This window comes from Mustela nigripes, chromosome 16 (genome assembly GCF_022355385.1).
Source record: "Mustela nigripes isolate SB6536 chromosome 16, MUSNIG.SB6536, whole genome shotgun sequence".
In the NCBI taxonomy this organism is placed as follows: Eukaryota; Metazoa; Chordata; class Mammalia; order Carnivora; family Mustelidae; genus Mustela; species Mustela nigripes.
In genome coordinates, this window is record NC_081572.1 from 332,721 (window position 1) to 359,667 (window position 26,947).

At 52.3% G+C, this 26,947-nt stretch overlaps 1 protein-coding gene across 4 annotated transcripts in view; it reads right to left on the bottom strand.

The window, feature by feature from the left end:
* Nucleotides 1-26,214, bottom strand: part of TBCD (tubulin folding cofactor D) — a 163,667-nt gene extending 137,453 nt beyond the window's left edge. For 3 of the 4 annotated variants that reach the window (XM_059379943.1, XM_059379944.1, XM_059379942.1), the window contains exons 1-7: nt 25,896-26,214; nt 24,749-24,799; nt 18,462-18,559; nt 17,273-17,374; nt 15,765-15,911; nt 13,063-13,118; nt 9,198-9,330 (exon numbers count right to left, since the gene is read on the bottom strand). In XM_059379943.1, coding sequence (XP_059235926.1) covers nt 9,198-9,330; nt 13,063-13,118; nt 15,765-15,911; nt 17,273-17,374; nt 18,462-18,559; nt 24,749-24,799; nt 25,896-26,079 — 771 coding nt within the window. In that variant the 5' untranslated portion in view covers nt 26,080-26,214. The remainder of the gene's footprint in view (nt 1-9,197; nt 9,331-13,062; nt 13,119-15,764; nt 15,912-17,272; nt 17,375-18,461; nt 18,560-24,748; nt 24,800-25,895) is intronic. The other variant, XM_059379945.1, reaches the window with a different exon arrangement.
* Between the last annotated feature and the right edge of the window lie 733 nt (nt 26,215-26,947).

Genomic DNA, 26,947 nt, shown 5'->3' on the forward strand with positions numbered 1-26,947 from the left:
CAGGACGTAGAGACCCACCAGTGCGGACACGCGGTCGGGACGTAGAGACCCACCAGTGCGGAAGTGTGAGCAGCCGGGAACAGAGCTGACAGTGCTTGGTGGCTGGCTGAAGTGTTCTCTGGGGGATGGCTGGGTGGCTCAGCTCACGATCCCCGGGTCCGAGGATCGGGTCAGGCTCCCTGCTTCTCCCTCTCCCTACGACCTCCTCCCTGCTGTGCGCGCTCTCTCTCTCTCTTTCACTCTCTCTCAAATAAAATCTTCCAAAAAGTGTTTTGGGGGTTCATTCACCAACTAAGCGAATAAGAATTTAAAATACTATGACATGCCAGAAGTGATCTTTGCTGTGAACGTTCTTTATTTGCCAAATTCTTTACAAAGTCTCGGTAAGAAAACAGAACAAACACGGTGAAGGGTGACGCTGACATGGCCCCACCACAGTGCACGGGCAGATGGTGACAGGTCCCTGCCTGGAGACACCTGGCTTGGTCCCTAGCAGTCCCCACCCCAAAGAGAAGGACCAGCACCGAGGCCCGGCCACAGCCACTGTCTGGACTAACGGAAACCAATACTGCATCTTTACGGGAATGAGCGGAGTTCTATCCCGCTGCTCTTCCCAACCGTGAACCCACAGGATAACCCCAGCTCTCTGTACATGTGAAGAGACATGACACTGACACTGAGTCCCAGCCCCCTCGTGAACAAACTCAGACTCATGGAGAAGGATGAAAAGGAAGGGAAAAAAACAAAATCAATGAAGAAAAGGGCTTCATTTTTGTGAGTCTTGGTTTTTTTCTTTTAAGATTTATTTATTTGGTTTTTTTTTTCAAGGATTTATTTATTTGAGAAAGAGTCTGCGAGGGAGAACAAGAGCAGGGAGAGAGGCAGAGGGGGAAAGGAGAAGCAGACTCCACAAGGAGCAGGAATCCTGACCTCAATCCCAGGACCCTGGGATCTCGGAGAGCGCGTGCGGCTGTACGGGCACACGCGGCAGCGGAGAGCGCGTGCGGCTGTACGGGCACACGCGGCAGCGGAGAGCAGCAGGTAAAAATGTTCTCGTCTTCTGATGGTCTCAAGCCTTCCTCAGCCAGGCCACGAAATGGGAAGTACACTCTTTTCACGGAAGCATAAAACATGAACCAAGTGCACACGCCTCTGAAAGCACCCACTTTGCATAAGCAATTACACCTCTTCAGATCAGAGAAAACACCAACAAGCAGCCCAGGAGAAATGACCGTCAGGGCTGTTTCTGTTGTTCTAGAAACCAGCACCACGCAAGGTGCAAACAAAAGGGAGTTTCTTAGTAATCATTCTAAACTACCACACCTTTCGATTGCTACCCACCCAAGCCTGCTCTTCTGCAATGTGCACAGCAGCTTCTCTTCCCCGGGGCATGTTCTCTGGGCCTGTGAATCACAGGCTGTCAGCTGCGCGGGAGCCGGTCCGCCCTGCTGCCGAGCAGGAGTCACTGGTCTAAGGCTCCCTCGAGCACCACCAAGTCAAGGCCAAGAAAAGCAGCTCCACCCAGGACCTGGGAAAAAGGTCGCCGACACCAGACCAGCTCAGGGGTACCTCTCGCCAGCACCTGTGAACTCTCCCGTGAGCCGGTGCCCTCGGAACCAGCCCACCACCGGCTGGGCACCTCCGTGTGGGGTACCGTCCCCAGCGCGCCAGGAAAACATGACATCATAAACACACCAGCAGTCAGGCTACAGCCAGGCAAAGCGGGCTCCTCCCTTTCTGCACTCCTGACTCTTGTCCCAGTGCTAAGGAGCGTACCGTGCCCCCTCATGACAGTTGTGTCACACACAACGGGGATAAAAGTAAACACCATCAGGCAGTGACACAACCAGCTTCAGGATGGACAGCATGGAGAGCCTGCCCCACGGTCCTCAGCCGGGCCACAGCAAGCCCACCCAGGGCCACACCCTCCACAGAAGGCAGCAAAGCCCAATGGCGCTGCCTCTTTGTGTCACCCCGGGATGCACCCTACAGAGGAAGTCTAACACACCCTCCTACCGCCACTGGCTGGAACCCACCGCACCTGCCGGCTCACAACGATAAAAGAGAAGGGGCATTCGAAGCCAGCCTGCCGCCGTCCCCCAAAAATAACAGTAAGCGGACACTGGTCAGAGAAGCCCTGAGAAATGCAGAAGCAGACGTGTCCTGAGGACAGTGCCCACCCAGGCTGCACTCCAGGACCAGGCCCTGGCCAGGCGGAGGTCCACCCCGCTAAGGGGACAAGCCAGCCAGACCAGAGGCACCTCCAGTCCCCAGGAGAAGCAGGACATCTCCTCTTTTCCCTCGAGGGTGACCACTCTGGGTGTGGCTTTTGGGGCCCTCCATCCCCCGCCTCATGGGAGCCTGTCAGACTCCACAAACTGACCTTCCACACAAAGGCCTTCAAGAACCTTTAAGAGAAGAACTTCAAACACCACAAAGCCGGAAGAGCTCTCCCTGAAAAGGACTGGAATCACTCCGTAAGAGCAACAGCCGTGGTCCCGGGCAGCTCCACGAGGTGAGAGGGAAGAGCAGCAGGAGACGTACAACACTGACCCAGGATCAACAGACACAGTCCCTCCCCAAGAGGTCTTTGCTATTCCCACTGGCTTCAGCAGCCAGTAATTTTAGATAAAAACAACTGTTTCTCAATCAACTGAAAAATACCAAAAATCCTGGTCACACATCTCCTACTTGCCTAACGCAGGAACATGGAAGGGGCCAGAGACACAATTCCTGCCACAGAGAACTTAGTCACCAGCCGGCTAGTGCAGCATGCGCCCCATTCCCGCACCAGAGCAGTGCGGCCACAGGCTCAGAGGGGGACAAGGCCCCAAGCCACGCTGGCATCTGGGCAGGGAGGGGCTCTGAAGCCAGCGGGAGGAGAGGGACCGCCCCCCAGCCAGGAGGCCCCCAAGAGGCCCCGTCCCCTCCAAGTGAAAGTGAGGAGAGGAGACCCAACGAGGAGCAGGAGAAAACGCAGGTGGCACGCCTCCCCCGGGGACTAGACGGGCACAGAGCTGGGCCCACCGAGGGACTTTGACAGGGCCAGTGACCCGAGCAAGAACACCCGTGCCAGGAGCCACTGAGAAGAGCCTCTGCCGCTTCGCGCCCACGCCGCCACACGCACCCTCTCCTGAACCAGGGCACACACGAGGGTGCAGCGGCACAGGGCCCAAAACCCTGGGGGAAACCAACACAAGCAGCCTGCTTGGCCTGACTCTGCCCCGCACCTGGTGCCCTGCCGGAGGGGCCTGGAAAACAGACTTCTGCAGGGCGTCTACTCTGCAGCTCAGGCTCCCCAGGCCCGTTCCTGGGCCCTCTGCCCCTGGTTCTACAGTGGCACCACGGAAGGGTGTACAGACAAAGCACAGCTGCGGCTGAGGGACCGAGGGGGTGGGTGCCACTGTCCCCAGAGCAGACGCCGCAGTCAGAGCCAGCCCCTGTGTGGAGAGACTCCTGCCCCAGAGTGGAGGATGGGCCACGGAGGGGGTGGCCAGCACATGAGGAAAGGAAGGCCAGGTCAGCGACACAACCCCCAGTCTCATCCACAAGGCCAGATGACACTGGACCTGGGCCCTGCCTGAGCACCCGTTTGCTGCTGGGGCCTCAGTCCACGGGCCGACAGGAGGAGGGAAAAGTGACAGAATGACAGGCACTGTCTCAGACTCATGGGGTCTGCAGCACAGCAGGTCCACAGAACTAGGGCTCTGTTGGACTCAGAAGAACCAGGAACTAAAGGTCAAGGGTGAATCCAGAGAGAAACATCAGTGGCCCTCCAACAGCAAGGACGAAGCCTGAGAAACACCTGCTTAGGGGGAGGGGTAAGGGTGGCCAGGTCCCATTCACCACAACCACCAAGAGGGCGGGAGCTACAAGGCCCCCGCATGGCCCGCAGTGGAGGCCACAGGCCCAGCTGGACAGAGGGCACCGGCCAGGAGGCCCACAGCTCTGGGCCAGCTCCACGCCAGCTGCCCCGCTGCGCGCTCCTTCTCCGGCCAGGAGGCGGAGAGCCTGGGACCAGCAAGGCCCCCGCCCCTCTTAGCGTGGGCTCGGCTGGGCTGCCTGCGAGCGTGCACCTGTCCAGCAGGACACGTCATCTGCTCACACAGCAGGTGTACAAACCAGACCCGCCAATGGGATTAAAGGCGTGCCACACAGCATGCGTGTTTCGACAGGACTCATGGCACCACGCTGCCTGCCCCACGCAAAATGCTGAGTTCCACAAAATCAAACCAGGATCAGAGGCGGCTGCTCCGTGGATTTAAATCCACAAGGAAACCGAAGGTTCCCACTTCCCCTGCATCCCACAGGAACACAGAGGTGCGCATCAGCCTGAAGCACAAACACACTCACCCGGCTCCTACCCCAGCCTCCACCCGAAACCCTGCCCCGGCAAGGGCTACGACTAAGAAGCTCGATTGGGCCATTTGTCCTCGGGCCACGCTGAACCCTAGCGAAACCACAGAGCGCTGCTCTCCAAAGAGCCCTCAGAGGAAAGAAATCAAAGCCTCCCTGACAAGTGTTCTGGATAATCAGGTGGCTTCTTTTCATCTTCAAAGAGCATGACATGCACTAATTAGCCTCCACACCACCCTCTGAGGTAAGAGCTTTGTTATTTCCCTTGGACAGGCGGATGTGGAGGAAGGCCTTCGCCTCTGCCTGGGGTCACAGGTGTTGCTACAGGGCATCCTGAGGCTCAGGACTGGCCCACAGCAGACGGGCCTCCCTCAGGGCAGCAAAGCACCCAAGGGCAGAGCCAACACAGCCTGGAGCCCGGGAGGTGCATTGCTGGTGCATCCCGCCCTCACAGAAACAACAGCCGCTCAACCTGGGCTGGAGTCACCTTTTATTTACTCAGACTCCAGGCAAAACCGGAACAGCTTCGGGACTTGCCCTCCACACGCACTCAGGCGCTGGGGACCGATTACCCGATTTTCAGTGTCTGCAACGAAACATTCTAGCCTTCCCCGAGAGCTACGCTTTTATCACTGATAAAGCAAATCAAACAAACTTCACCGTGAAGGGCTACAATCGTGACTGGCAAAGATGAGCGTTTTACTGCCCCTCGTGGCACCCGCAGCATTCCTGAGTCAGAAGCGCCTCTTCAGCAGTACGAGTCCTCACCCACCCCCTGGCCATCCCAGGGAACGCGCGAAGAGAATCCCCGTCACCGTCAGTCATTAGGCCACTCAACCCGAGCAGTGAGAGCCAAGAAGGCACAATCAGCAATAAGGAAGCAGAAGTGACAGCACATTCAAATGATGACCATTTGCAATTTTGAATACTGAGTTTTCCTTCTTCGAATCTCCTGAATTTGCAATAATCCTAATGCTTAAAGCGGGACTAAGCCAGAGGACCTTCCTCGGACAGGAAGCCACCAGACTCCGGTTTCCTCCACACAAGAGTTAAAATTCAGCGCCGCAAGAGGAAGATGCTTCCAGGAAAATAAAGTCAAACCCCAGTTTCGATGGTGCTTGTTACGAGTTCACCTGTTTTGCCTAGCTCACGCTAATGAACAGGTGGAGAGAAACGAAGCCAAGTGCATCAAAGGAGACAGACGCAATCCGAAAGCACAATACACCTGCAGGTTCCATCACGCAGAGCGGACGCCCGGCCTCTGCCGTTCAGGTCTGACGAGCTCATGGTGAAACCTGCTCCCTGTCCGCAAGAGCCCAGCACCCTACACTGCTTCCTCCTGCCCAGGCAGCGTCAGCAGTAATTACACCAAACCACTGCTTTGAAAAGGAAAAGAGAAAAGGAAACAAGATGTGTAACTCCAGAAAGACCCTAGGTTTTCCAGAGGAAACAGAGGGGCTTCAGAAGGTTCCAGAGGGGTATGCTGGGCTCTGCAGGCTGCCACTTCCCAGCAGCTTCATTTACTCACTTCCCCAGGATTTGAGTTGCCCTGTCTGGCCACTGCCCACCTCGCTGAGGGCACCCCTCTCCAAACAGCTCTGAGATACAGCTGCCGGGCTGCTCTAGTGCCCTGCTGGGGGAGGGGCAGAAGCTTTGGGGAAAATCCCTCTACTTCTCAAGAGAAGAGAGAAAGAGAACTTCTCCTAAGGGTGGAGCCTAGAGACACCCACATCCACAGCCCTCCCCCACTCCTGGCTGGCTCTTCGCACTGAGAGGGGGGCTGACCTGCTCCCACAGCTGGTAGGACAACACTCGGCAGCCCGTCCCACCGAAACACTGGGTTTTGCCATTAAAAGCGTGTGTCTCCCCCTTAGGAAGAAGCAGCAGAAAACGTGAGAAAAATGTTGAAACAAGATCAAAAATATTTTTAGAAGTAAATCAATAAAAGGACCTAGGGCAAAGCAACGCAGAACTGGACAAAAAGGGTCCCTATGCCCCTCTCAAGCCTTCAGGAAGAGTATCAGAGTCCCAAGGACCTGAGCCCAGGAACAAGGGAGCTGTCAGGAACTCTCACAGGTGGCTTGAGTACACAGGTCCGCCACTGTCTCTTCCGGGAAACCTGCCTCGCTGCTGCCGGCCCAGGCTGGGGCCACACAGGCCTCACCTGCCCACAGATCCCTAGGGCCATCACAGTAATCTGCAGCCCTACAGCCTAGTCACCCTGCTGGCCCAGCTGCCCCTGTGTGTATGAACACAGCTGTGGCTCCTGGAAAGGTGGCTCCTGGAAAGGTGGTTCCTGGAGGGGTGGCTTCCGGGCAAAGCTTACAGGAGACCCTAAGAGCCCGTCCCAGATACAATTCCTGACTGGGCAAAAAAGGTCTAAAATAGGACCCTAACCACAAAAGCCAGTTAGGCCCAATGTGCCTGACCCTCCTGTGCCCACACTCAGATGGGTCCAGCACTCTGCCCTGCATGCCACAAGAGACCAAGAGGCTCCAGCTACACTGTCAGACCTTCTGATTGTTTCTCTATGACCTAAGACTTCTCAATGAAACTCAGGGCAAAAAATTAAGACTCCCCTTACACCCAAACCTTCAAATAAAGCATCTCTACCCCATTCACCCATCCTTTACCAGAACTACCTAAAACGTAAATGCACTTTCCCAGAATTCGGGCACTGACAGCCTGGTGGGTACACGTCCATGCCCCGCGCCATCCACATCCACACTAGGTGCCCTTACAGGCCAGCCTCACCCTGCACTGACGGCTATCATGGCAATTACCCTGAAAATCCCAATAAAACCCTTTCTAAGCACCACCTCCGCAGAGCTGGAATGAGAGCCACCTGAGGGCACCGGCTGTGCGTCGACACAAGCTGACACCCCATGTTTCATCAGCAGCACAGGTGTGTGCCATGGATAAGAAAAAACAGAAGACATTTAAACTGTTAAGCTAAAAAAAAGAAAACAATTGCTACATGCCCAAGGGAACTAAAATACATGTTCAAACAAAAACTTACACCCAGAAGTCCAGGTTAGCTCTACTCATAAGAACTATGGATACCCACACAGCAGATGTTATTTGGCCATAAAAAAGAGTGGATTACTGATCTAAGCTACAACACGGTCGAACCCTGAGAACACAACACTAAGTGAAAGAAGCCATTGACAAAGGTCACATGTTGTACAACTCCATTTATATTAAATGTTCAGAATGAGCAAATCCACAGAGACAGAAACTAAATTAATGGGAAATGACTGCTAATAGGTGTGGGGTTTCCTTTAGGGGTGATGAGGATATTTTGGAATTAGATAGCAGTGATGGCTGTGCAACCCTGTGCATGTACAAAACAATCACTGACTTAGACACTTTAAAAAAACAGATTACTCATGGTGTATGAATTCTCTCTCAATTTATTCTTAAAGATTTTTAAATAGTTATTTTAGAGAGTTTGTGTGCACACACACACACGCACACATGCGTGCCCAAGCAGGGACAGAGGCAACGAGAGAGGGACAAGAGAGAGGCAGACTCCCTGCTGAGCACAGGCGCCCCCACCCCCCGCAAGATGGGTTCAATCCCACAACCCACAAGATAGTGACCTGAGCCCAAATCAAGGGCTGGATATTCAATCAACTAAGACCCCTGGCATCTTTCTCTCAGTATGTTTAGTAACTAGTGCACAACACATCACATTCGTTTGCAGAATGGAAGAAAGAAGGGGGGAAAAAAACAGCACCTCAACAGACCCCAGGAATTCAGAAAATGTTCTATTTTTCCAGGCTTCTTTACAAAATGTCTTGAAATATTCTCTCTGAAAGGCTCTGTCCTTCCTGAAGACAAGAGCAACATGAATGGGAAGAAACAGATGCCAAGAATGTTCCCTGAGAGGCCAGGCAGTCTGTGCCCTAAGTGCCCAGGACAGGGTGTGCAGTTAGAAAGGGCTGTCCCCAGGCCCTGGTGGCAGCCCCAGCAGTGTCACCTCCTCTCTTCCTACAACCTGGGCCCACTGCCCTGGGTGAGAACACCATCAGCCCCACTTTTCACTGGCCCTCATGGCTTCCTACACCTCATCCCACCTGTCAACAGCCAACACACGGGACAACACCCAAGAAAATGACGTCACACTGAGTCACTGGTCCAAATGTCTCCATTTTAACCCAGTCCAAAATGCCCTGCTCTCCAAAAAGTGGGCCCTGGGCCTCTACAGCTTCAGAAAAAGGCCAAGAACCAAGTCCGAGCTGCTGCAATATGAGAGCAGAGAGGAGGCACCAGGCCCCCAACACCCAAGGACCATGAGAGCCTCGTCAGCCTCCCCTCTTCTGGAACCGTCCTCCTCCTCATTAGGACTAGAAAAGGCAACACAGTAGAAAGACGAAGCAGGAAGTGGGAAAGGGTAGGAGGTAGGGCACCAACCAGTGTACTCTGGGCAGGTGCCTCTGTGTGTTTCACACACTTGTTCCTAACACCCTAACCCAAGGAGCTGAACAAAATCCAAGTCCAATCTCCTGCCTCATTTCATCAGCGCTCGTTCAGATCATTCTACTCTGGAACACAATTACGCAGCAGGAAACCCAAGGAGGACAGGCCCTGCCCACCTGCCTGCCTACCGGCCCCAGCTCTGTGGACACCACTGCCACCTGGTGGCCACGCACCGGGCTGGCTCAGGCCATCTCCTTCACGGGAGCAGAAAGCCCAGGGCGGCCGACCCAAAGACAGGCCTGGGTTATAAGGTGCAGTGCTGTGCTGTTGGGGTTAGTGGTCTCTTACTGTGTTCCAGCTACTTCAGAATGGACTCAGAGGTAAAGAGAACCTGTCCCCTCCCCCGGCGTAGTGTTTACCAGGGCCTGGAGTGTGCCATCCATGGCAATGACGCCCTCGATGGTCTGGAAGGAGGAGCGGGCCAAGGTGTGCAGGCTCCAGTCCAAGAAACCTGCCATCTTCTCCTGCTTGACATCGGGCCGTGTGACACACCTGCCAGAAGGAAACAAAGAGGCAGGCTGACAGCTCAATCAAGGCCCCAACCGAAGAGAGCTCAACCCCTTCCAGCCCACCAGGTCGTCCCATCAAGAGGAGTCTCGGTGCCAGGACATCTGTCCTCGCACTGTGAATTATGTCCTCCTTTCAAGGCAGACCCTCTAGGACACTCTCCAATCTAAAACACCAAGATAGGGGTGCCTGGGTGACTCAGTAGTTTGCCTTTAGCTCAGGTCATGATCCGGGGTCCCGGGATCAAGCTGCTCAGAAGGGAGCTTGCTTCTCCCTCTCCCACTCCCCCCGCTTGTGTTCCCTCTCTCACTGTCTCTCTCCCTCTCTGTCAAATAAATAAAATCTTAAAAAAAAATAAAACACCAAGACACCACCCAGACCATGGCCTTCAGGCAGTCATTCCCCAGCCTGGCCTCTCTGAGGTGATACACAGGCCCCACCACCCCCGTTCTCCTTCCTCCTGGGCTCCCACTCATCCTGGGCCCCCTACACTGTAGGACCACCTTTACCTGTCCCCACCACTGCCCAGGAACCCCACCAACACCTACTACTCAGCCCTTCCCTTTCCTTGGCCCAAGTCCATCTCTGCCTTAGGACACTGCACCACCTCATATGGCAAGGCCTGGCCCAGCAGCAGGCCCCAGGCCCTCTCTCCCTGCATCTGCCATGGGTGTTCCGTTCCCCTCCACCAATGCTGCACAGCCCTATGCAGCGCGCACAGGCTCAGCTCCTCACTCTCTGGGAGCTCGGATGGCACGGACTGGACCCTGCCCACTGTCTTACATGTCTGGTCTAAGCCAGCAGCCACCCCCGAGCCCCCATACCCACACCTGAGCCCCCTTCATTCCAGGCCACAGTGCACATGCCAGGCCCTCAGCGCTTGGACTCAGGGGCTCGGGTGGATCCTGTCCTCTCCTAGAAAATCTTCCACTCCGGGGGCAGAAGCACAGGACACAGGCAAAGAACATGAAGAGACAGGGTGGGAGACGTGCCGCCTCTGAGCGAGGCCCAAGGACACCCTCCCAAGGAGACAGGAGACCAGAGCAAGTCGGGAGACAGGACCTCACACCCCCTTCTGCTGCCCCCACACTTAATGCAGCAGAAACCCGTTTTACGACGTGCGGGCCCACTTCTCCCGCCTGTGGGCACCTCGCACGCCATGGCTTGCTCGGAAGCAGCGCTCGGTGCAGTCCTGGTGCCTGCCTCAGCAACCCTGCAGGAAGCTCTCGTCCCACCTCAGAGCCCTCTCTTCCCTCAGAAGAGCCACTGCCCTGTGAGGCAAAGGCGCTCGGCCAGTGCAGTCACAGCACCGCCCAGAGGCACCCACAGCCTGGCCCTGGGCTGGGGCACTTTGAACGCCCTGAAAACCAGCCCCAACCACACGAAGCGCTTAGTCGTCCCGACCAGTAGAGGGTGCAGGAGAGTCCTGCCAAGAGGTTGGGTCTGTTCCCAGGTCACCTTTCCTGGAGGACAACAGGGAGGGAACAAGAAAGGTTTAGGGCTTCACCTCCCCGGCCCGCAGAGATGGGGTGCTCCACAAAGTAAAACTCAACAAAGCTCTACCAAAGCCTCAGTATTGCTGGTGATAAAAAATAGCAGAAACCTTATTTTTCATTTAACAAATTTGCCAAACACGTTAGGATCACACACACTACTGGTAAATATGAGGGAAAGGTAATCTTTCCAGTAACTGCACTTAAAACCCCGAAAATGTCCATTCCACTTGCAGGAACTCCTCTCTAAGAATCAAGCAGCACAGTACAAAGATTCCTATACCGCGTTCGTGACAACACTGACCTACTAACACGCTGCAGGGCAACGGACTGGAGAAACAGTAACGCAGTCACACCGTGACCGTATTTTGGAAAAAGACTGAATAAAGCTCCAGGCCCATCTGTCGGCACCTGGTAGGACAAGCGTGTGCACCAACGTGCCCACAGACAATGGCAGGCCAAAAGGCAGAAACAGTTCCGTCTCTGGGGGATGAAAGTACATGCGGATTTTGTACTTAATACTTTTCTTTGTTTTCCAAAACACATGATTACTCTTACAATTAAAAAGAAACTATTTTTTTCTTTTTTTTTTTTTAAGATTTTATTTATTTATTTGACAGACAGAGATCACAGGTAGACAGAGAGGCAGGCAGAGAGAGAAGAGGAAGCAGGCTCCCCGCTGAGCAGAGAGCCCGATGCGGGGCTCGATCCCAGAACCTTAGGATCATGACCTGAGCAGAAGGCAGCAGCTTAACCCACTGAGCCACCCAGGCGCCCCGATTTATTTTTTTCTTAAAGACTTTATTTATTTATTTGACAGAGAGAAAGAGATCACAAGCAGGCAGAGAGGCAGGCAGAGAGAGAGAGGAAGAAGCAGGCTCCCCGCTGAGCAGAGAGCCCAATGCGGGGCTTGATCCCAGGACCCTGGGACCACGACCTCGGCTGAAGGTAGAAGCTTTAGCCTACTGAGCCATCCAGGCGCCCCGAAATTTTTTTTTAATCACAAGAAACCTCTGTCAAGCAAGTATCTCCCTCCTCCGGGTGAAGCAGTACAGTGGGCTCCCGTGTTCCCCTCACGCCTGAAATCAGCTCTTCGACTCAGGCTGTGGCCTAGGCTGCAGCAAGTGCTTGCTCAAACACCTCACCCAGGGCCCCCTGCCCTACAGAGCAAGGGTTTCTCTTACCACTTTGCCCAAGTTCACGGCTACACATCCAATTATAAGGGGACCCTGACTGAGCTGGTGCCCATTTTCCCAATCAAAATATCCAAAAGTGGGCGCCTGGGTGGCTCAGTGGGTTAAGCCGCTGCCTTCGGCTCAGGTCATGATCTCAGGGTCCTGGGATCGAGTCCCGCATCGGGCTCTCTGCTCAGTGGGGAGCCTGCTTCCTCCTCTCTCTCTCTGCCTGCCTCTCTGCCTACTTGTGATCTCCCTCTGTCAAATAAATAAAAATAAAATCTTTAAAAAAAAAAAAAAAATATCCAAAAGTTTTTACGGCCCATTTTCAACTTTCACAAATGTAGAGTGATGGAAAGCCAAATTATCTCATTTATGTACTCTACTCACTGATTTTAAGTCACATGTCCTACAAAAGATTAATGCAGAAAACCCGCTTCCTTCCATTCTCATTCCATGAAACAAGTTTACCCAGCTCTCACACACACCTTGGGTGTTTTTCAGAGACTCCGGGGCCGCTGTCTGGGTCAGCTCCCTGAGCTCATCAGACAAAGCCATGTTCACGTGTCTGAGGCACAGCCTGTTTTTCAGTCAACAGAGAATGTTTGGGGATTTTTATCCCCAGACACAGTGATTCAATCAAGCTCACGATCTCCATAAACCACAGCGGTAACAGCTTTCCCAGTGACCTTTACAGACTCATCTAACTGCCACCACCCCAAAGGTGAAGCCCTGGTCCAGGCAAAAATAACTGGTATACCTGCTCCAAATCTGTGCTCCGCTGACGGGCCTGTCAGGTGACCTCCCGGAGCCCCCAGCCCAGCACTCTCAGGGTCAGAGGTCTCCCGCAGCCAAACAGAGCCAATGCTCCCTCAAAGAAAGGTAAGTACTGGGCAGTAGGAAACATTTCCCCAGGCCCATCATCCTGGAGTCGTCCTCCAAGGTACCACAGCAACACAGGGAACACAGAAAAATATGTAAGACAAACTCTCAGAACACACCAGTCTCGTATCAACCAACACCGCTGTGAGGGGCCAACAGGTACTTACTTGGACACAAGGACCGCAGCTGCATCTCGGGCCTTGTCACTGACAACCAAGTAGGTCTAGAAGAAAGGATCAAGGACAGGCACTGTTACACACGCCATATGTATCTCTGGGACCCAGTCACCGGCCAGTCCCACACACGGGAGCTCCTGGAGAAGCCAGCCCATGAAGCTTCTAGGCAGAGGCCAAATTTCAAAGCTGTAAAAATCCCCTAAATGCCACGCTCAGTGCCCGGCAGGTGCCCAGCAGCACAGAGCATGTGGCCAGACCCCTTGAAATACACGTGTGTCAAAACACCAGAAAAATGAAACACATGTGTCACCCAGCTGTAAAAAAGAATCACAGGGGCACCTGGGTGGTTCAGTCCGTTGCGTGTCTGACTCAGCAGGGAGTCTGATTGAGATGCTCTCTCCCTCTCAGCCCTCCTCCTGCCCCTCCTCCTGCTCTCCCTCAAAAATAAATACATAGGGGTGCTGGGTGGCTCAGTGGGTTACGCCTCTGCCTTCGGCTCAGGTCATGATCCCAGGTCCTGGGATCGAGTCCCGCACTGGGCTCCCTCATGAGCGGGGAGTCTGCTTCTCCCTCTGCACACCCGCCCGCACTCATGTACTCTCTCTCTCTGTCTGAAATAAATAAAACCTTTTAAAAAAAAATTTTTTTAGGGACACCTGGGTGGCTCAGTTGGTAAGCAGCTGCCTTCGGCTCAGATCATGATCCCAGTGTCCTGGGATCGAGTCCCACATCGGGCTCCTTGCTCAGCAGGGAGCCTGCTTCTCCCTCTGCCTCTGCCTGCCACTCTTTCTGCCTGCGCTCGCGCACTCTTTCTCTCTCTAACAAATAAATAAAATCTTTAAAAAAATTTTTATTTTAAAAGAAGTAAACTTTTTTTTTTTTTAAAGATTTTATTTATTTATTTGACAGAGCGAAATCACAAGTAGATGGAGAGGCAGGCAGAGAGAGAGAGAGAGGGAAGCAGGCTCCCTGCTGAGCAGAGAGCCCGATGCGGGACTCGATCCCAGGACTCTGAGATCATGACCTGAGCCGAAGGCAGCGGCTTAACCCACTGAGCCACCCAGGCGCCCAGTAAACTTTTTTTTTTTATAGATTATTTATTTATTTGACAGACAGAGATCACAAGTAGGCAGAGAGGCAGGCAGAGAGAGAGGAGGAAGCAGGCTCCCTGTTGAGCAGAGAGCCCGATGCGGGGCTCAATCCCAGGACCCTGAGATCATGACCCGAGCCGAAGGCAGAGGCTTCACCGACTGAGCCACCGAGGCACCCCAAAAAGGAGTAAACTTTATTTTTTTTTTTTTTTTTTAAGATTTTATTTATTTATTTGACAGAGATCACAAGCAGGCAGAGAGGCAGGCAGAGAGAGAGGAGGAAGCAGGCTCCCCGCTGAGCAGAGAGCCCGATGCGGGGCTCGATCCCAGGACCCTGGGATCATGACCTGAGCCGAAGGCAGCGGCTTAACCCACTGAGCCACCCAGGCGCCCCAGGAGTAAACTTTAAAGTGGGATCATGTGAGCCACCATACAAAAGGTGATTAGAGTAGTGTCTGGCACATAGCAGGTACTCCATGAGTGCCTGACCGCTGGTGCTGACTCCTGTGCAATCCCTCCTGTAAGGGCTAGACATGGCGACTGGCTTCTAACCAAGAGAGCTCGGCAAGGGGTGGGACAGCACTCTATGATTTGGTGCACATTATCATGACTTCTGTCTCATTAGCAGACCCTGCCCCTTGCCGGCTTCAAGAGAACATGCTGCCACACAGAGGGACCACATGGCAAGGAACAGCCAGCAAAGAACCAAAGCCCTTTGTCCAACACCTCGAGGGTCTGGTTCAGCCAACTGTCGTGACAACGTGGAGGCAGATGCTGCTCAAGCCGAGTCTGGACTACAGCCAGGGAGACTGTGGTCAGACTGCCCTGCACACCCGAATTCCTGACCCTCGCAGACTGTGAGATGATAAATGTGTGCTGTACTAAACCACTCAAGTTTGGGGTAATGCAAATATTAGACATATAGACACATTACTATATCACAAAAAGTTTCCAGAACTATACAAATATTATTATTTCTTAGCACCAGAATTTGAAGGACTTCAACTTAATATCTTTCTTGCTTTGCTTTACTTTCTAATTTTTCTACACTGATCGTGCTTTATATAACGTTAAGAATTAAAAAACAAATTTTAAATGGACATTTTTCTTACAACTGCCCCCTGAAATCTTATGTCCTTAGTATGCTTAACAGAGTAGTTGTACTACCTACAAAGAAAGGAGATTTGCTAAGTCATTCATCCTTTCTCCTATGTGAATTATCACATTTTCTTTTTTAAAGATTTGATTTATGTAATTTGATAGAGAGAGAGAGATCACAAGTAGGCAGAGCAGTAGGCAGAGGGAGAGAGGGAAGCAGGCTCCCTGTCGAGCAGAGAGCCTGAGGTGGGGCTTGATCCCAGGACCTGAGATCATGACCTGAGCCAAAGGCAGAGACTTAACCCTCTGAGCCACCCAGGCGCCCAAATTATCACATTTTCAAAACAGGTCATGAAATGGAATTTTACCTCACTAAAAGAGCAGTAACAGCAGTTTAAGAACCACAAATGTCAAAAGTTTACCTAATTAAATGCTAATATAAGACGGCATGAGAATGAAAAGGACTGCTGATCAGCAGCTAATGATCTGCACGGGCACATTTACCTTAGCTATCTGGAGAATACGGTCCGTCGTGGACATTCGCATTTGCCCAGGTCGAGTCAGGAGGTTCCCGTCGAGACGTGAAAAATCAAAAGGGATCAGGCAGGTCACGGAGAGCCACAGTAAAAGCATGTAGCGGGTCTCCCAAGTCTAAGAAGTTAAATCAAAGTAAAATGACTCAGGTGTAAAGGACAGAGGTCATCTGCCCCCTCACAGCCTGCCCTGCCCTCCCTGCCCACTCAGAGGCTATCCACCTCAGAGCCTGGAGTGCAGACCATCGTGAGCCCTTCCCGTGTATCCACTGAAACCCACACACACCCTCTGTCATACAGACAGCTAGCAGCCTTATCACATGAAAGAAACACCAAAATGAAAAAAGAAAAATCACAACATATTAGTACCGTTGGTTCTCTTCACTGGCACCCGTCAGTATACATTCAGTATTTTGAGAAAGCGAAAAACAGATAAAAAGATGGAAAACACAAGACTTAAGAATAAAGAAAAATATTCTCAATGACCAGTCAGAGGAATGCCCTTACTTTGGTAGTCAACAAAACGAGACTCCACTTTGGCCCCGGAATCACCCATCGGGGACATGAGAAGCAGAGGAGAGCCAGGAAATGATTCCCCACATCTCCACCTGCAAGTGCACACATCCACAAAGACGACTCACTGGCGGGGCAGCCGTGACCTACGTCCCTCTGGACACACACTGTGCAAAAGACAGCTCCCAGAACAACCTGACTCCTGAGAGAGCCTGCTGACAAGGCTGGCCATCCGTAGGCATCTGGGAACTTGCATGAGGCTTGTATGAGGCTTCCCACATACACTGAGAAGGGGGACTCCCTGTGTCTGGACTATTTGTACAAACCACGTCGCTTATGTCAAAACCTGCTCTCCTTTAGGGAGTCTGGAATCAGTCCATACTTGGCAGAGTACCCATGTGACCAGCCCCCAAGAAAAACCCTGTGCACTGGTCTCTATGACCTCCCCCAGTAGACAACACTTCATATGCGTCATCACAATTCGGGTAGGGAGACTTACAAGTGCCCTGTGTGACCTGACTGGAAGCTTGCTACTGGTTTCCTCTAAACTTCACCCCATATGCCTTTTCCCTTTGCTGATTTTGCTACTAATGAGTCCCAGCCATAAGAACAACTACATGCAGAGTCCTACAGTGGTCCTAGAGAAAAATCAAAACTGGGGATGGTCCTGGAGACCCCAGAAATAGCTATATTTCAATTTTTAAAAATCTGGAAGGTTGTTATCAGCACACCACATGTAGGCATATTTTTTTCTTTATAAAAAGCATATTTTAAAAGGAAATAACTTAAAGTAACATAATAACAGAAAAAGTCAAAAGAATAAAAGACAAAGGGATACAAAACAGCACAAGATAAAACCAAAGGAAACAGGATGATAAATCCGCCAATCCGGAGTAGAACAAACAAGGTAAGAAAGAAGGAGGGACGAGGCTGGGAAAGAAAAGGAGGAGAAAAAAAGACACTCACTTCATGATCCCTCGGATTCTGACTGGTAAACATATCTAACACAGGCTGTACGTCGGCTACTTCATGAGGAAATAAACGAAGAAATGTTTTATATCCTCGAACCTACCAAATTAAAAAAGACACTGAATTATTACATAATTAGAAAACATAGAAAGTAGCAAAATTATCTTTTTCCCCTATCAACAAAGATCACCACCCCTTTCACCCCAAGATCAGAAGAGAATTATGCCATATCACAGTGACAGAACTTGTTAAGAATACATAAGAAAGCTATCTTTGCTTCTTACATCATTTCATAAGTATGTTCTCTCCCAACTTCACACATATCATATGTGCTTCATCACAAATATAGATATGTTAAAAAACAAAAGGTTCTCCTTCTACCTTGTTTATACACTGAGGAGGAAACAAGTCCTCAAAAACCTCAAAGGTCCCCAAATTCATTACAGCTTCCATAAACACAGCGGTACCACACCTTCAGGAGAAACCCTGCACTCAACCGAGCCACAGGGAAGTATACACCTGGGCAGCCCACCCGCGGGGTCTCTCACTAGCCAAGGACCTCACTTCACCACAAAGCAGGCGCTACTAGATTGCGCGGCCCCACAACAACCCACAACACACACACACACACACACACACCCCCACCGAGATGGCGCTGCGTCACTCCCTTGACCCACACTGTAGCTGGTTAAGTCTGAGGCCCGCACAAGGATGTCACCTGGGAGTCTCTAAGAATACAAACATCAGGCCCCACCCCAGATCTGCTTACTCAGAATCTGCCTTGTTAACAAGATCCCCAGGAAATTCATCTGCACATTAAAGTTCGAAAAGCACTTCCATTTTCACCACGCTTATCCACTTTCTCCTTGGAAGAAACTCTTCTGAATCAGTCATCCATCTTTCTCCCTCTCCCTCCTCCCTTTCGCTCCCCTTCCTCTCTAGGTAGGTCCTACCTGGTTTATTGAAATGCAAGATGCTAAATGTCTCAGCCGTGGTTTCAGCCAAAGGACCCACAGATCACTATCACTAACATCTGATCCCCAATAGATGGTAAAAGAGAAAGAATGAAACCTACAACTTATATGTGAGAACCATCTTTCCTGAAAAATGTCATCTGGAAAGTAATTTCTGGACCGAGTATATAAGGAAGTGTTCTGTCAACTATGAAGTGCTATGTAAATGTTACCTTGGTGATGATGTAAAGAAATTTAAAAGCCAGATGTACAAGGTCAGCTGGAGATGTCTTATCTTGCACTAAATCCAACAACAAGTTCATCATCCATTCTAGGGAAAAACATATGTAAAAAATTACCTCAAAATTAAACGTTAATATGATATTAAAACAAAATGCCCCCAAAAAAGACTTTACTTATAAATTTAAAAGTGATTCAATATTATTCAAGTAACAATAGAGCAAAAGAAGAAAAACATTTGAATCATAACAGTTTCTAATTAACACAACATTCATCCTCATTTTTAAAATGCAGGAGAGGGGCACCTGGGTGGCTCAGTCAGGTAAGCGTCCAACTCCTGATTTCAGTTCAAGTCATGGTTTTGAGATCCAGCCCCATGTTGGGCTCCACAATGGAGCAGGATGTCTGCTTAAGATTCTCTCTCTCCCTCTCCCACTGCCCCTCCCCCTACTACACACACACACACACACACACACACACACGTACTCTCTCTCTCCCCCTAAAATGAAGTAAAATAAAATAAAGTGCAGGAGAAATATTCTTATTTTTTAAAATTTTCTATCTTGGGAAGGCTGGGTGGCTCAGTTGGTCAAGTTTCTGCCTTTGGCTCAGGTCATGATCCCAAAGTCTTGGGATTGAGTCCTGCATCAGGGTCCTAGCTCAGCAGGGAGCCCGCTTCACCTTCTACCTACAGCCACCCCCCCCCCTCCACTGCTTGTGCTCTCTCTCTCTCTCTTTCTCTCTGGCAAATAAACAAATAAATAACATCTTTTTTAAAAATTATTCTATCTTAAACTAATATCTAATACCATGCTTCACAGAAGAGACTTCCTACAACTACTATGATTTAGTGATAAGCATATTCTAACGAATGCAGTAAGGCAGTAAAAAAAAAGTTTTCCACTTCTAGTTATTTTTTTTTTAAAGATTTTATTTATTAATTTGACAGAGAGAAATCACAAGTAGACGGAGAGGCAGCCAGAGAGAGAAAGAGAGGGAAGCAGGCTCCCTGCTGAGCAGAGAGCCCGATGCGGGACTCGATCCCAGGACTCTGAGATCATGACCTGAGCCGAAGGCAGCGGCTTAACCCACTGAGCCACCCAGGCGCCCCTCCACTTCTAGTTATAAAGGAATGACTTATATGGACTTGCTCTACCACCAAAAAGTACAAAACTAGACAAATATATGACAAATATATTTTCAGACACTAGAACAACAGGCAGTACAAGGTAACAAACCAAGTAAGGGTAAAAAACAACAACTGGGATCCACAGCCGCCCTGGCAATCTGCTGGGAGGTAATTTTTAGAACTCAATACAGGGAGAGGGACTCAAAGAGAGCAGAGACCAAGGTTCAAGAAGGCTAAGTCAGCTGAAATCTTCAGGGCAGAGTAATGAAGAGGAAGGTATGGAGAGAATGAGCTCCAGAAGTCTACAGAGTCCCCTCCAATCTTTGGCTGAATAGTCACAAGCATGGGAAGAGTCCACAAGGCCAGGTAAGAACAACTGGCCAAAAAGCACGGAGGCAAAGAGTTTCCAGCTGACATGGTACCAACATTCAAATTCCATCAAGCCAGAGTAGAGTCCCTGTTGAGTACCCAGAGCAACCACTAGACACTCCAGAGAAGTCTTTCCCTAAAGTAGTAAGGGTAAATTAGAGAGAAATAGAGAAAAAGCGAGACCTGCCCTAATAAGATTTTAATAGGATCAAAAGCATACAAATGATTTACAATTAACTAAACTGCCTAGCAAATCTGAGCACTCTTTAAGACAAAAATTTAAAACCACCACCATCATAATAATCACAATGCCAATGATCCACTCAAAAATTACAAGACATGTGGCTGTCTAAAGTTATTCTGACTCCTAACAGGGAAAATCAGTCAAAAGAAATTCCCCAAAGAAGATATAAACTTTAGAGCAAGTATCATAAATACTATAAATACTGAAACATGCTCAAAGATGGAAAAGAAAACATGAACAGTGTGAGGCAAGAAAAGAAGATACTGACACGAACAACTTCAAGAGCTGGAAAAAAGATCTGAAAGGAAAAAGTTACTAAATGAGTTTAACAGCAGATTAGATACTGCAGAAGAAAGATCAGAGAACTTAAAGACACAGTAACTAAACTTGCACACTATAGGGGCAGGGGGACTGAAACACTAAGTAGCCTCAGCACCGTGTGCAACAGTGTCAAGTGATCATCACGTGCGTGACCCAAGGGCACAGGAGAGAAGCAAGGGCAGAGAAATACGTATAGAAATGGTAGCTAAAATTATTCTAAATGTGATGAAAACGATAAACCTATTAATCCAAAAGGTTCAGCAAAGTCCAAGCAGGATAAATGGGAAGAAAATGCATGTCATTATTAAACTCTGAAAACCAGCAATAAAAAGAAAATTCTACCAAATGCCAGAGAAAAAAGCCCACATTACATGGAAGAATAAAGGGAAGAATAAAGACAGACCTCTTGTCAAAACCAATACAAGCCCAAGGCAGTAGGACCGTATCTTTTAAATGGCTAAAAGAAAAAACTGTCACCCTAGAGTTCTATAATCAGCAAAATTTCTCAAAAATGTAAATGAAACAAAATATAAAAGCCAAAAGAACTCATCACCAGTCAACTGCACTAGAAAAATTCTTCAAGCAAAAAATAAATGAGACCAGATAGAAACTACAATCTACAGAAAGCAAAGAATAAAGGTGGATGGTAAATACATGAATATTAGACTTGGGGCACCTGGGTGGCTCAGTCAGTTAAGCCTCCAGCTCTTGAGTTCTGCTTGGGTCATGATCTCTAAGTGGTTAGATCAAGTCGTACGTCCAGCTCCAAGAACAGCATGAAGGCTGCTTGAGATTCTCTCTCCCTCTGCCTCTCCTGTTTGTTTGTTTTTTTTTAAGGTTTACTTGTTTATTTTTAGACAGAGTGTGCAAGAGAGTCCAAGCGGGTGGGGCAGGAGAGAGGGAGAGAGAATCCCAAGTGGACCCCCTACTGAGCACAGAGCCCAACATGGGACTTGACCTCACAACCCTGAGATCAGGACCTGAGTGGAAACTAAGAGTTGGTCCTTAACTGCACCACTCAGGTGCCCTTCAACAAAGATAACTTTGAACCTTTTAAGTAGGCTCCGTTCCCAGTGTGGAGCCCAACACGGGACTTGAACTACAACCCTGATATCAAGACCTGAGCTGAGATCAAGCGTTGGACACTGAACCAACTGAACCACCCAGGCGTCCGTGAACATTTTTTAAAGAACTAAAATGGATAAGCACAGATAAAGAGATCAAATTTACAAACTATCTTTGATCGTATATATTTATATATACAATATATATTTACAAACTATATATTTACTGCTTTGAAAACCCAAAAGAAACTGAAAACCTAGTGAAGTATTTCATTACATAACAAACTTTACACATTTACACCCAAGTGAAGAAGCCAGTCACAGATGTCCACATACTGTCTGACTCCATTATGGGAAATGCTCAGAATACACAGATCCAGAGACAGAAAGCAGATCGGTGGTTGGCAAGAACTGGAGGCAAAGTGAGGGTGACTGCTGATGGGTAGGGGCTTCTTCTGGGGCGATGAAATGTTCAGGAATTCGTGCTAATGGCCGCACAACTCTGACACACTAAAAATCCAATGAAGTTAACACATGGAAGGGTGAGCTCTATGGCACGTAAGCTACACCTCACCACAGAGCACAAGCAGCTTCCATCCCAGAGCAAAACTCTGAACGGACCACCTAGGGTAAGGGACGCGTTCCCCAGGGGAGACGTGAGCACCCCATTCTGCCACGTGGAACCTCCTCAATGTGGTGGAAACTCAACCAACTCACCTGCTCCCAGAGGAAATCTGCCCATCCACTCGCCACACTGCCTGACAGAATCCTCTCAGGAGAGGTTTAGCTGGACACACTCCGACTTGGAAAACAGAAGCGGCGGCGCCCTCATCCACATCCATGTGGTCTTAAATATGGACAGAACCATAACATGAGAAGATCAAGTTACACAGAAAAGCTGATGGGAAGAGCAGACAACGCGCAGAGCTGGACCAAGAGGTTCAGAAAGACGGCACAGCCACCCACGAGAAGAGAGACCGGAGAAGCAGACTACTCCGCGTGCTTTCCGCGTGCTTTCCGCGGTAACCCGCACCACCGCACAAGATGCCGGCAAACAGAAACGAAGGATACAAATCCACAAAGAAACAAAGAAGAGAAAACAACAGCCCAGAGATATCAGCTGTGACTTGGAAGCTGGACAGCGGCAGGGAAAGCCAAGGTACCTGGAGCCGCCCAGCAAGAAGTCAGAGCCGCGGGGCCAGGAACGGCCCCGGGCGGGACACAGGGAGGGCTGAAAACAGAAGGGACTGCTCTGGGGTCTCCAGGCCACAGCCCCTTCTAGGCAGAAGACCAGATGAGAGTGGTGAACACCACAGCCATTAGCCACACTGGAATTTCTTTTATTTAAGCCAAATAAAGTTTTAAATTCAGCTCTTCACTCATATTAGCTATATTCAAGTGCTGAGCAATCCCATGTGGCTAGGGGTGACCTTACCAGACAGCACAGATCTAGAACATTCCATCATCACACAAAGCTCTACTGCAGAGGTGCTCTGGAGGGAGTAGGTGCCAGAGGAAGCCAGGACACGGCTGACAGAAGCCACGCAGTCAGCGCCTGACTCAACAAGGAGTAGGCAGAAGTCTCCAGACTAGGAGGCCACAGTGGGACGCTCCCCAACAGGGCGCCAGCACCCAGACATGTGCTCCCAGGTAGGAACATCCACCCAGAAGACGACTCTGAAAAATGCCAAACCAAGGACAAGAGCACTTTCATAGTAAAAACAAGGGACACAATAAATGCAAGAACATCTTCCACAAGCAAAACAAAGGACCGCTCCTGGAAACTTAACATCCGATTCACAGGGACAGAGAGAGCAGAAGCAGAGAAACGACCAATAACACACCAGAAGCCCCTGTGCCCAAGGATGTAAGTCTTCAGGCTAAAACTGTAAAGTTAATGCCCAGCATAAGAGAAAAAGCCCAGAGCAAGTCACACTCTTATAGGACATCAGCTTCTAGAAACTTCCAGCAGCAAAGAAGTCTCCTGAAAAAGAAACTTGGACTTGGTAACAGTGGATAAGGGAACCATGCCTTCCGTCTTCCACCAGACAAGCTATCGACCAAGTACGAAAAAGCATGTACTCTGCCTGAGACAGGTGAGAACTCAGAAACCTTACCTTCTACAAAACCTGGCTACCTGGGAAGAAAAAAAAAAAGCCCACACCGCACCACCCACTTTTTAAAAGGCACATAGGCAGACGCTAAAGCGAACCCCTAGACATGGTAACATGTCTGTGGAGTTTCAAGAGCCCTGTGGGGCAGGTAGTGCCAACAATCCCCATTTTCCCGATGAGGAAACCCGGGCCAGAGCAGCTGAGTGGTGGTGCTGGGACACAAACCCAGGCGGCCTGGCCTGGGGCTCCTGCACCTAACCCCACCCTGTGCTGCCTTTCGATTTAAGTTACTATTGCTTCCTCCTTCCTAAGTCCGCTGCCTGCAGTGTTACTTTTGCAGACAGAAAACAGAGAAAAAGTTATCAGTATGAAATGGGTCAAAAATAAACAATGAGAAACTAAACAAAACAAGGCCACTCCCCTAAACTAAGTTAAGGAAAGCTGAGCCTCACGGTCTCCATGTACAGAACAGAGCCGACCAGGGATCCCGCATTTACACAGCATCCTCAGGTGCTGGGAGGAGTAAACGGTGACCCTTAAAGCACTTGATGATAACAAAATGTGCTTGAAAAACAAACATTAAAATACACACGATGGGGGCGCCAGGGTGGCTCAGACGGTTGAGCCTCTGCCTCCCGCTCAGGTCATGATCTCAGGTCCCGCCTCCCGCTCTGGGCTCCACAGGGAGCCTGCTTCCCCCTCTCTCTCTGCCTGCCTCTCTGCCTACTTGTGATCTCCGTCTGTCAGATAAATAAATTCTTAAAAAAAAAAAAAAAATACACACGACGGGCAAAAAAGAGGCTCTTAAGTAACAGCAAGGAAGAAAGAAGCTCCAAGACATCTGCCCACAGCCCAGGGCGACACTGTGAACTCCCAGGACCACCCCAGTCCGCTAGCATTAGTTAGCCCTGCTCACCAGCGAGGTCAGGCCACTTCATCCTGACACCCTCTGCCCGCAAACACACACACACACACACCCCAGCACCACACACCAAGGCCTTTGTGATCTTCCTGATCCATCATCAGCCTCTGTTCTTACCGAGGTGTGGGTCCAAGAGATGAGGCTGCTCCTGGTATTTGTCCATGATTACTAAAAAGAAAGACAGGGGAACTGACCCACAGGCCCCAGCGGACTGCCAGGTGCTGCTCTTCAGAGCACGGGTCACCTGGGCAGCCCCCCCCCCCGCCCTCCGCCCGCTCCCCACACCCTCCTCTCCCACCACCCGTCCATCCTTCCACCCTCGCAGGGCGCACGAAGCACCGTGCCCTCCGCGGGTCCAGCCCCCCGGAGCCCACGCTCCTCCATCCCAGGCAGCCTGGTTTCCGCCCCTTCCAGCAGCCGGCGGGGCTCCGTCCAGATCCGAGGCCCACACAGCGCCACACCTGCCAGCGTCCCGGGAACCGCAAGCCGGCTCTCCGCGGGGACGCCCCTCACCCCACAACACTTCCGTGCACGGGACACGGGCTTGCCACCCCCCGCCCACAACCAAGGGAACAGACTCCGAAGCGCAACGCAGCTCCGGGCCCAGGGGGCGAGCGCGCGTCACCCCCGCGGTGCCTGCGAACCGCGCCGCGCGTGCAGCCAGCCGCCACCGTGCCCGTCCCTGCAGTCGGAGCGTCGGCGCCGCAAACCTCGGCGGAAATTCCCTCAGCCGAAGGGCCCGCGAAGACGGCTTTACCGAGTCACAACACGCTTCCGCTCCCACCCTGCGACCCCGGGAGTCGCTGCCTCCTCCGTCATCAGAGACGGGCGCCCAGGGCGCCGCCCGCCGCTGGCTCTCCGCGGCTGGACACCAGGAACCTGCCCTGCGCGCTCCCCGACGGGCCCCGCGGGGCGCAGGCCGACGGGGGCCGCCCCCGGACCGCACGGCTCCCCCGCCCTCCGGCGCCTTTGTCTGCGGCCCGCGGGTGCGCGGCGGCGCCTCCTCTCGCCGCCGCCCGGTCCGCACAGCCGTCTCGGCGGGCACTCCGAGGACTCCGGCCGCCCCGCGGAGGTGCACACCAGGGCCCTCACGCCCGGCCCTCCGCACCGCTCCTCAGCGGCCGGCGGAGAGGGAGCGCCCGCCGCCCCGCCGCCCCGCCGCCCCGCCGCCCCGCCGCCCCACGGCTCCCACAGGTGCGCGCCAGGAGCGAGCTGCAGCCCGACAGCGCGCACACCGGCCACCGCGCCGGGGCCCCGCGCGCACCTCGGAACCGCTCCAGGGCGCCCTCCTGGGCCGCCCGGTCGCCGAGCACCGCCCGCAGGCGGCCGAGCAGCGCACGGGTCTCCGCGCTCTCGCCGAACGCCTCCAGGGCGCCGCCGTGGGCCAGCGCCTCCTCCTCCGCCCCGTCCTCCGGCGCGCTCGCGGCCGGCTCCTCGCCCAGGGCCATCCTTGGCGTCCCGGCCTGCGCCCGTGGGCTCGAAGCCCGGCTACGCGCAAGCACCGGGTGGGAAAGGCGGGCGGCTGCCGGCTGAGGGACGACGGCTGAAGCACAGGCGGCGGCTACCGACGCTGGCCCCGCCCCACGACCTCCGACCTCGCGCCTCGGACCCGCTACGGAGCGCGCCGGCCGCCAAAAGAGCGAGCGCAGAGGCGGGGCCGAGCCCCGGGAGGCGGGGCCGAGCCCCGGGGGGCGGGGCCCGCGTCAAGGGAGACGATCAGGCGAAGACTGCGGCGCGGGCTGGGGGCGGGGCCCACCAGCCGGCGGGGTGGGGCTCTGAGCTCGTGGGTGGAGCCCAGGAGGGGTGTGGAACTGAGCCCGCGAGGGGCGGGGCGGGGGTCTGAGCTCGCGGGTGAGGTGGGGCGGGGACAGAGTCTGAGGGCGGGGGAGGGGGGAGGGACGGAGTCTGTTGGGGGGGCTGCGGGGGTGTCTGAGCCTGGGGGTGGGGTCTGAGCTCTGGGCGGGGGCCTGTGGGTGGGTCTCAGTCGGGGAGGGGTCTGAGCCTGTCGTGGGGGACGGGTCTGAGCCCCGGGTCGGTGGGCTGAGGGGGGAAGTGGCCCGCGCTGGGAGCGGAGTCGCAGCCAGAGTCGCGGGAGACCCACACCCGCGCCGGGCTACCCCCGACTCCCCGTACACGCGAGCGGCCTCGCGGGGAGAGACCCAGGCCCTGAGCCCCGCCCCCCACACCCCGTCCCTACCCCACCCCGACACACCTGACGGGAGGCCCGCTGGGCAGTCACACCCCCAGAAGAGAGGTTTGGGCACCGCTACCCCGCGAAATTGGAAATTTTGCAAGAAGTAATAAAGGCGTGGCCAC